Below are 10,070 nucleotides of genomic sequence, written 5' to 3'. Positions count from 1 at the left end.
TATTCCGGTGATTAAGCTGGGACCATACTCTCGCCTCCCTAGAAAATGCGCAAAATATTACTCAACATCGCATGAAAACTACAAGGCTGCTGCATTTTTAACTCTTACCTCACAAGAGATGCATAGCTGAAAGCTTGTGACTCGGGATTATCTTCAATCACTTCTCCAATGGGAATTTTCTTGATGGCATAGACCTGCTCATCAAACTTGTTTGTGCATTGTACTACGGTTGCATATCCTCCCGAACCTTGAAAAGAAAATATAATTCAATAACAAAGTATTTAAGAGAGAAGAAAAAGAAATCATAAATGAGCAAATTAGTGTTAATTGGGTTACCAAGTACTCTGTGCTCCGTAAAATGCGACAAGAAAAACGAGGGCAGCTGCTTCACAATTATTAAAGAGAAAGAAATCATGTCAATACTGATTGCCAAACCTCAAAAGCACATTCCATAACAATCTATTGAAATAATGTTTATCACCTGGTTATCACCAGGTGGTGCCAAATATGTATTGATGACAATTCCTGTTATCGGACACCTAATCTGACCCATCATCTGAGGCCCGTTGTCTTGAGGATTGTCATCAGCATCTATCAAAAACAATTCACACATTCAACATCAAATAAGTTCACCTCCATTTACACATTCCTCGTTTACTGAGACATATAACAAAAATTCATTAGCGGAATCCCTTTCAAGTTTCTAAATTCAGGTGAGTTTCACACTCTATCCAAGCATTCATTAGCGGAATCCCTTTCAAGTTTTTAAATTCAGGTGCATTGTACAAGTGATCAAATGCCTTCAGAATTCAGATAACAAATTAGTATAAAAATTAGGATCAAATCACCACTAGTTCCACAGAACCAACACGAATTCTTCCAGGAAATTAAGCACATCTAGTACATAAAGTTCAATCTAGGTTCAGATCCACGAAATTGAGCACAAATTAGCATCGGAGAGCATTCGAAATTTCATCGACAATCGAAATGTAGAATTGAAATCAGCACGATCGAGCATACCTGCAGCTGGAAACTCCATCTTCGGTTCGAGGTCTCAACTGAGATTGTGATCGAGCAAAACCCTAGCTAAGTTGCAGAGAGCGATCGAGAGAGAGAGAGAGAGAGCTCGGGCGAGAGAGAGTGAGGGAAGTTTGTTAGGCTCTCAGTTTTGGTTTTGAAAATGTGGAGGGAAGCCTATAAAAGACTGAGGCGGTCATATCCCAAACGACGTAGTTTTGGCTTTTTTTTTTTTTTTTAATAGATTTTGTTTGGTAAAATCCCAAAAATACCCCTTGAAAACCAACTTCACCTGCACCGCTTCGTTCACCTCTTTCGGTTTTGGGTTTGTTGGCTGCAGAGAGTAGAGGAAGAAGGGAGAGAAGAAGAAGAGGAAAACCATCGGTCCGGGCCTTACACGAAGTCGGAGCTAGGAGAGTTACTCGAAGTCGGTGCTAGGAGAGCTAGGCCCAAATCCGGAGAAGAAGGCGAGCTCTTCTCCGATGATAATGACGTAAGATTATTACTCCCAAACCCTAGCCCCATCTGCAATTTCTGTGTCGATTTGGTTGCTTATTGTTTTACGGTTCTGTGGCCTCATTATTGTGTATCAATTTGGAGAAACACTATGGTAATTAGAATCCAAGTTCTTATGTTAGATTGGTTCCAAGTTCGTCTTAGCCTGGCTTAATTATAGTGTATTAGATTGAGTAATAGTGTTGAAATTAGTCTCCATTAGGCTACCATGAAGCTCTGGATTCAATGAGGGGCTATGGTTAGAAATTATGTCACAGGTTGACTCTGCTTCTTAACTTCTTTAATGTGTTTTATCGCCGATAGATTTTTAAATGGTTCTTGCTTGATCATGCCTTTCTACCAGTTCCATTTTCCTAATATTTGTGTGTGGTGATTTCTATATCATCGTGTCGAGCCAAATTGGCCATACATCTGAGGCTGATAGTTCCTAAATACCTTTTTTCTTTTGCCCAATTTGAGTTAGTCCTAGGCAGTTTATGCTTTTTAGTTTATACTCCTCACTCACTAAGAATTATCAATACCATGTTCCACTAAACCATTGATAAGGTGTAAAGTCAGGGATGTCAGGCACATGTTCCACAAATCAATATTTGAATGTCACAATCCTTGACAGCATAGCGATATACTTTAGGTACTCCTTCTGCAGCTTGGATACGAGAGTTTTTGCATTTGTTTTTAGAGGAAATCTATCTGATGCTGAACTTTCTCACATATCTCAGAGGGGCTGCATTTATGCAGAGGCTTTGGAAAAGCTTGGGCACAATCTAGAGGATGTAGCTAGGCATTTTATTATTTGATCAAGTAATGATTTTAACCTACAGTTTTATCATAATTTTTGTTTCTCATTCCATTGCATTGAGTTATCCAAGAGTTATGAACTGCATTTTGAATACCATACTTAAGACCATCTTTTAGATGTAATTTTAAATAGTTTCTTTCTCCTAACTGCCATCAGCGGTTAATATTTTATGATGTGGGTTTATAACTTTTATCTGTTGACAGAGTCATTAAGAGCAATGGTAATGGGCGCTCCATTGGATGATGCTCGGCATCTTGCTCAACGATATCACAGAATGCGGCAAGAAGCTGAATCTCAGGTATCTTTAATTTGTGATTACCAAGTACTTTCTGATTCTTTTATTCCTTTTTATTCTTGCAACAACATTTGATTGGAGTGTATCACTGTAATGTATTGCAGTCGATTGATGTTCTTCATACAGTCACACTTATATCCATACAATTGAAAACGCCAAACCCTATTAATTTTCTTTTATAGGCACATCATTGTGTGTTATTTTGAACCTAGACAGGCTATTGAAGTTTCCAAACACCAATCAAAAGTGAGGGAAGCACGGGGCAATTCAGAGAATGTTATGAAACTAGAAGCAGCAGACGCAAAGTTGCAAGAAAGTCGAATATGGAAATACTGGGGAAGGAAGCAGCTGCAGCAGTGGCAGCAGTTGAGGCTCAACAACAGATATTGACTCTCCAAAGACTCCTTGCCATGGTACTGCAAGTTCTTCTGAAATCTTTTGTGAGTCAATTATGTGAAAAAACAGATATCTTTGGCTGTTTTATACTTTTTGAGTGAGAAAGAAACTACTGTTGAGATAAAAATTAAATAGATGGGTAAAAAAGAGGGAAATGAGTTAGCTAAATCACTGCAGCATTCCAATCTAAGAGAAGCCTGATAAGTGATAACTCTTAGAAAATAGTTGCCTAAAGTGAAGCATGCCTGTGCATATGTCTCTGTTTTAAAATTCCTTAAGGCGTTGCTAGACTAGTAGACAATCTCATGAGGGATTTTCTTTGGGATAGTGTAAGAGAGGATATGAAGGGACACTCGATAAGACGTGAATTACTTTGTTGAATAAAAAATAGAGGAGATATAGGGTCTGGTTGATAAGAATGGTTGTGGAGAATCTAGCTGAATCGTTATAAATGTGGCATACTATGAGAAGAAGCAAATTTTGTGTTAAAAGTAATGCAAATATACGTGTGCTCCTAATATTAAGCACACGTGTATTTTTTTTCATGAAAGTTTTACACAACTTTTACATTCCATATTTCTACGTAAGTGAACTTGAGTGCAGGGTTTTCTAGACACCTTCTCTGTCTCCCATCTTTAATCTGTAAAGAATGAATTTTTAGTTCTGATGGTCCTCATGCTACAGCTAACTTGGTGACAATGGGAAAGGGGAGCCTCTCTTCCATTTTCAATTCTCTGCAAAACACTTCTGGATCAATTTCACAAGAATTACGTAGTACTACTACTCAATTACTCTTTTTCTGTATAACAAAAATACATATATAATCAAACCTGTAATAATTGCGTCCAAGATAAGGTACAATATATATTACATAATGCTGGTATTGATCAGTTTTGAGAAACACCGTAATTTGCAGCAACATCAGTCTGCAGATTTTCAATTCTTTGGAATAATTGTACTAATTGCGTGTACATATGTACTAATTGCCGCCTTCTTTCTGTTCGGAATAATGTAAGATGTGGAAATTAAGTACCTTCGTAATGATTACTGTGGAGTTCCATCTAAAATGACCTTGATTTAAATTATCGATTTCTATAATCTTCTCCTTAATTGTATGACAATATTGTGTTTCCCTTAATTTCTTCCTAATCTCTATCTACCTTTTCATGTGTACTTTAAATGCAGTTTGCAAGTCTAGAGGAGTTCCAGGAAGAGTTAAAGGATATTAACCAAGAAGAGCAGATCTCCAGGCTTCACGAAATGCTTGCTCCTCATCTTCTAGGAAGTATAAATTCAAAACTCTATCAAGCATAACGTGCCTTACTATTAACATATGCACATATGATTTCCTATTAGATGCATTACTGAGATATACGCTGTGTTAGCTTTGTTATTTAAATCTTTTTGTTTTTGTTTTTTTAAGACGTCCTGACTAAATTTTAAATTTTCGCTGCAAATCAGGGACAGCTGTTCGAGGCGCTTATAATTCTGTGCTTTGGAAGTTGCCTGTGATTTTGGGCTGGGAGAATAATCACTGTAAGTAATCAATTAGCTCACTTTTGTAATTTTAGATGCATTGCTTTCGGATATGATAGAATTATTTTTTTATTACTGTTTACTATTTAGTCTATTTTGGCCTTGGTTTCAGAATTATTATTCTGCTTGGTTAAGATTGATATGTACTTGTCTATTTTGGCCTTGGTTTCAAAATTATTATTCTCCTTGGTTAAGATTGATATGCACTAGGTCTCAAAATTTCAGCTCCATATTTTGAGTTCACAGTTTTTGCATTGAGTTTGCAAATTTAATTGGATCATATAGGAGGATTGCATTTGCAACTACACCATGGTATTGTGGAAGATATTGAGGAAATGGGGCTTGAATTCAAGTATGAGGATAAGCACAAGAACATTTAGTCCAATCAATCTGTCCAGAAATTGGATTCAATGATTTCATGGTATTGGATCACTTTCCTCAGCACCAATAGTAAGATGTACAGAGTGAATTTGTATTAAGAATCAAAATACCCAAAGTAGAATGGCATCAGCGGGGTTGAAATAATTTAAGCCTGCAGTGAAGTGGTCAAGTAGGGTTGCATATGTTAGTTTATGTACTTTTGGGCATATTTATGAAGCAAGAAATGGTTTATGGACAGTTTCTGTGTACCTTATGATATATATTGTATCTTAAGTGTGATTTGAGCTCTGGGTAGATAAAATGGTGCTAATATTTATTCTTTAAATGACAGTACGCTCTTTTGGAACTGAAGGAAGGAAAAAGGATGGATCACAAATCCCGCCAGCGGATAGAGTTTTTGAGTATATACTCTTCTGTGGCAGTGACATCAAGGTATTGTATGCTGACATACCGAAGAGTATTAGTTTGGAAGGATATTTATAATGAGGTTCTATGGACAGTTTATGAAGACTTGCTTTATTTTCTGTTTACATTTCAATGCAAAGATGGTTCATAGGGTCTCTATTATGTGCTTCAGTTATGGACTGCGATCTCTGTGATCTGATGGCAATTTGGTTTAAGTACGTATTGTTAGTATTTTTGGAACCCTTGTAATTTCTTATGTCTACCTAGTTTGAAGTGCTTTCTTTCTAGTCTGTAATTCTCCAACCCTCATATTCTACGTCTCTCCTTCCTCTTTTTTTGTCTAATTGCACCCTATCTCTATTTCGTCAATTGTCTCTAACCCTAATCCTCTTTCTCTTCTAAATTCCTATAACCCATACCTAGCTAGATAGCTTATTTGTTCCAACTCTTTTCCTAATTGAGTCCTGGCAGCTACATGACCAAAAGTCACCAAAAACAAGTGTTTATTTATCTGTTTCCTGGGCTTTTTGCCCCCATTTCCGAAAGAAAAAAGACTATTTATAGGGAAGAAAATAGTTTACTGACAATGTTGTGGAGACGTCATTCCTCTTGTTCAAATGAGTGTAGAAAGGTTCAAAGCATGCACGTAATGTCAAGAAAGAAGCAGGTGTATCTATTTTAGAGATTGTTTCGCAAACGAATTTCATCTTTTTGCATTTAAGGTGGAAACAACAGATCTAGTTGGGAGTGCCATAAAACAAGAGATCTGAAGTTGGAGTTACTGCACAGGGTTCAATGGAATCGTCGTAGTCATAACCTCGAGACTCGAATATGTATCCCTATATGCGACAAGAAACACTATATCTGAGAATCCGTTCCCCAGATTCATCATCATAATACCAGGCTGCCAGATAGTAGGAGTCCTTCAAATTATCGGGCATTCCCTTCATATAACAGAGACGATCCATCGACACCCCAAGACATCCCATGGATCCGTTCTTATCATCCTCTGAAACATGAAGTTCAAGGGCAGAAGCTGCAACAGTATTGAGGTCAATGCATAAAAGGTTCCAGGATAGGGCTATGCTGTATAGCTTGCCCCGCAAGTAAACAAAGTGCCTGCACACCTTGGAGTTTTTGAATCCCTCAGCTATTAGCTAAGCATCACTCCAAGTCTCCAACTATATATATGAGGTTGTTTGTTTTAAAAGCCAGTACGTTAAAAAAAAAAAAACGAGATTAAAATAACAAGAGGGAGACTTAAGCTCTTTAATTAGATCAGGCTGGGAACCAAGATGTGGGTTTGAATGGTGTGAAGAGGGGAGTAAAATGTGAATATGCGTTGGAGTTTTGAAGCAAATGAGCCTAGGTTGAAGTTAGAAGAGTGATATTACGAGTTGGGGCCCTATTTTTATAAGCCCAAATCTAAGTTATGGCAGTGTGTTACACTAGCTGAAGCTGAGACCTTGAAGAAAGGTCAGTGATTTGGAGGAGTTGATCCCAAGTTGGATATCATAACCTCCAGTTGTGTTTCAGTACTGAAAAAAAAAAAAAAAAAAAAAGTGTCGAGATTATTCCGAAACTCTGCCCGATTCATTGAGATGAAACTTAAAATGAAATATTCTCATTCGGAAATGGACATTCAACGGTATGTTAATAGAAGAGGAAAAGAAACAAACACAGAAAGAATTAAAGAATGAATCTTCTTATTGATATACAATACCAACGTCATTCCGCGCAAATTTCAGCTTCTTTCTATTTTACTATGCATTCCATTCTTACCTTGTTTGCTACACATGGGGTTTGAGTCCTGATAAGTATAGGTACTGCAGTTACACGAAGTACACCCAGATTTGGGGGAACTGGCAAGGAGTTTAGAACCGAAAAGAAGACACCCCCCGAAAAATGCGACTCATGAGTTAACTATGACCAGAGCGCATAACAATAAACATGTTTATCAGAATGTGAGAAAACAAACTAATGGACCTGCTCAGTCAATTCCCATTAATGCACCATACTACAATACCAGTAAAAATTGAAACCCTGCAGTACTAGAACATTCAACTCCTATAAACATATACATGGAAGTAATAAATTTTGCTTCCCTGGATCAAACCCCATGTCCTAATCCTTGATCATCTCTATGACTCCATTCTATTTCTCAACAGGTTCAATATAATCACCTGAAAACACCCAGCAACTCTGCATAACAACTCACCTTCTTCTTGGCCAGAAACAACCAACTTCTACTTCTACATTTTCATACCTATCCACAATTTTCTCAGAAATCATTCTATAGTTGAATGCAATAGGTAAAGTACGAAATTAAGGAATACTAATTCCACATTAAACAAAGATTTTGACACAGATTTGAAAAAGTAAAAATGTGTACATCTCCCATTTCATTTCAGAGGATGTAGTAAACTGTGAGAGACTCTAAATTGAGTAAATTCTAGTAAACAACCAATTCTAAAATACAACAGCAGAATCCCAACTCCTCAATTTTGCCTGTAAGCAATGTAATTAGCCAAAGCAATCAAAGGAGCAGCCTTTTCCTGGTCGAATCCGACGAGCTGTTCTTGTGCATCCCTATTAAGTTTCTCCGCAAATTCCTTCGATTTCTCAATCCCCATTAGCTTAGGATAAGTCACCTTATCAGCCACCAAGTCCTTCCCAGCAGTCTTCCCCAATTCCTGTGAAGACTTCGTCACATCCAGAATGTCATCCACAACTTGAAACAACAGCCCAATGTACCTCGCAAAAGTCCGGAGCTTTTCGATTTCCGAGTCCGACCCGCCTCCCAAAATCGACCCGAGAACAACTGCACATTCAAGAAGAGCCGCCGTTTTGTGGAGGTGTATGTACTCCAGGTGCTCCAGTCCCACATCGGATAACCCCTCCGAGTGGATATCCACGACTTGACCCGCCACCAATCCCTCCGACCCGATTGACCGGGCAAGCTCCTCCACGGCTCGGACGATTCTAGAAGGCTCCACGCCGACGGTGGAGACGGCGAGGTGCTCGAACGCGAATGATAGAAGCGCATCGCCGGCCAAAACGGCGACGTCTTCGCCGAAAACCTTGTGGTTGGTGGGCTTCCCGCGGCGGAGGTCGTCGTTATCCATGCACGGCAAGTCGTCGTGGATCAACGACATGGTGTGGATCATCTCGACGGCGCAGGCCGCCGGCATGGCGAGGGACTCAGAACCTCCGACGAGCTCGCACGCGGCGACACACAGAACGGGTCGGACCCGTTTGCCTCCGGCGAGCAAAGAGTACCGCATCGCTTCGTGGATCGTAATCGGGTCTTTCAGCGAAACGGCGGCGTCTAAGGCCCGGTTGACGGACTCGGCCTTCTCCACCATGTAGGTCTTGAAATTGAAACTGGGCTTCCCGGATTCCTCTTTCTGCTCCTTCACAGTCTCCTGCTTGGTCAGGATTGCCGTGACGGAACTGGGTCGGCGTCCTTTCGGAGAAGCGAAGGAAACGGGTCGGGCCCTGAGGCTGTGGAGGAGGTGGAGAGATGGGGATCTGGATCGGTTCAACATTGAACAGGTTTGGCCCCATGAGCTCAGATTCACACAGCTCATCTCGTTTCGATTAGCTCAAAGAAATCAGCTTTTTCGACGATGGTGTGCAGTGTACAGAAGAGGACTGTGTCTTGCTTATATGCGAGAATGGAGGTCTGTAAGTCCGGCAATTCTATTGAAGAGTCATATGCTGGGTCTGAAAAGGTAAGGATTAGACTCACATTAACGATTATGGAAGTGTAGAGAGAGAAACAGAGTGACAGGAGAGGAGGAGAGAGAGGGGGTGGAGGAGTGGGAAGAGCAATATAGCGAGAGTGAGGGAGGAGGTGTCATCGAGGAGGATAGGATTTTGGGTTGGATAGGATATTGTGGACAATTGGCATTTCATTTCTTACCCGATCGGCCATGTGCTTATGTGCATGTATAATTTGGCTCCTTTTATAGGTTTATATACGTACAGATTTTTCACAAATGGTAATATCATAATTTTTGCAAAGAAATTGAGTTGAGTGGATTACGTAGTACATGCGTTCCAGGTGTTCAGACCGTTCAGATTTTGTTTTCATTGATAAGAAGATAATAGATTCTTTTATGCAATTATAATGTTATAACGTATAAAACGAACGATTACTAAATTATAATCGGTTCGACACTTGTATTTACTTATTGTTTTAAAAAAGTATCAGTCAAAAAAGATTGAGTTTGTGTGTTTGTGAGTGCTGACTTCATGCGGTGCGAGTAGGACAGATGCCGCATTTGTGTAATAAAGAACAAAGAAGACGGCAAAACGTGTTTTGAGCACAAAGCAATGTTTAAGTTGCATTCTCATCGAGAAAAAAAATTGTTTAAGTTGCATGAAAACCCTCCAATTATCCTCATCGATCTTCCCCTTGTTCTCCGTTGGAATTCAACCCTGTGATGTGGTTCTTTCTCAACCATTATGTATTTGGGGCTAGCTCGTAGGTTTGTCCATTTTTTGGACAATAACTCTTAGACTTGACTAAGAAGGATCCAATCTGAGAAGTCCAACGCATGATTATCACACTCAATCGGACCCATGATGTTTTGTTTATAAATAAAGTTCCATGATTTCGGTCACACCAATGGAAAGATTTATAGTACATTCGTAATTCAATACATAGATACATCAAATTAATTAATTTGGTAGACTATTACTTTGCTTCATGCATTCGTA

General features: G+C 39.2%; 2 protein-coding genes across 7 annotated transcripts; one reads left to right on the top strand and one right to left on the bottom strand.

Moving 5' to 3' along the window:
* The first annotated feature begins 1,333 nt into the window (after window positions 1–1,333).
* On the top strand, window positions 1,334–5,558 carry LOC112189278. Of its 6 annotated transcripts, XM_040514127.1 has the most exons (8): window positions 1,334–1,510; window positions 2,088–2,164; window positions 2,253–2,334; window positions 2,536–2,630; window positions 2,840–3,040; window positions 4,209–4,308; window positions 4,485–4,559; window positions 5,272–5,558. In XM_040514127.1, the coding sequence occupies exons 5-8, from the start codon at window positions 2,951–2,953 to the stop codon at window positions 5,421–5,423; spliced, it is 417 nt and encodes a 138-aa protein (XP_040370061.1). In that variant the 5' UTR covers window positions 1,334–1,510; window positions 2,088–2,164; window positions 2,253–2,334; window positions 2,536–2,630; window positions 2,840–2,950; the 3' UTR covers window positions 5,424–5,558. The 6 variants fall into 6 exon arrangements, 5 of the variants coding, with proteins under 5 accessions (XP_040370061.1, XP_040370060.1, XP_040370059.1 ...); XR_005806093.1 differs by lacking the exons at window positions 2,088–2,164; window positions 2,253–2,334 and adding an exon at window positions 4,845–4,980 and having other exon boundaries at window positions 2,844–3,040; XM_040514126.1 differs by lacking the exon at window positions 2,088–2,164 and having other exon boundaries at window positions 2,844–3,040.
* A 2,091-nt stretch (window positions 5,559–7,649) lies between these two features.
* On the bottom strand, window positions 7,650–9,290 carry LOC112187657 (geranylgeranyl pyrophosphate synthase, chloroplastic). The gene has a single exon (XM_024326538.2). It carries the CDS (start codon window positions 8,933–8,935, stop codon window positions 7,844–7,846), a length of 1,092 nt encoding a protein of 363 aa, XP_024182306.1. The 5' UTR covers window positions 8,936–9,290; the 3' UTR covers window positions 7,650–7,843.
* Between the last annotated feature and the right edge of the window lie 780 nt (window positions 9,291–10,070).

Source organism: Rosa chinensis, chromosome 2 (genome assembly GCF_002994745.2).
Source record: "Rosa chinensis cultivar Old Blush chromosome 2, RchiOBHm-V2, whole genome shotgun sequence".
NCBI classification, from domain to species: Eukaryota; Viridiplantae; Streptophyta; class Magnoliopsida; order Rosales; family Rosaceae; genus Rosa; species Rosa chinensis.
This window is presented reverse-complemented; position numbering and strand designations above follow the sequence as displayed.

Excerpts from the sequence above, each read along its gene's own strand:
- LOC112187657 (XM_024326538.2), bottom strand. The coding sequence starts at position 8,935 with ATGAGCTGTGTGAATCTGAGCTCATGGGGCCAAACCTGTTCAATGTTG.
- LOC112189278 (XM_040514124.1), top strand. The coding sequence starts at position 2,951 with ATGGAAATACTGGGGAAGGAAGCAGCTGCAGCAGTGGCAGCAGTTGAG. Across the intron at positions 3,041-4,208 it reads TCCAAAGACTCCTTGCCATG|TTTGCAAGTCTAGAGGAGTT; the intron begins GTACTGCAAGTT and ends CTTTAAATGCAG. Across the intron at positions 4,309-4,484 it reads TGCTCCTCATCTTCTAGGAA|GGACAGCTGTTCGAGGCGCT; the intron begins GTATAAATTCAA and ends GCTGCAAATCAG.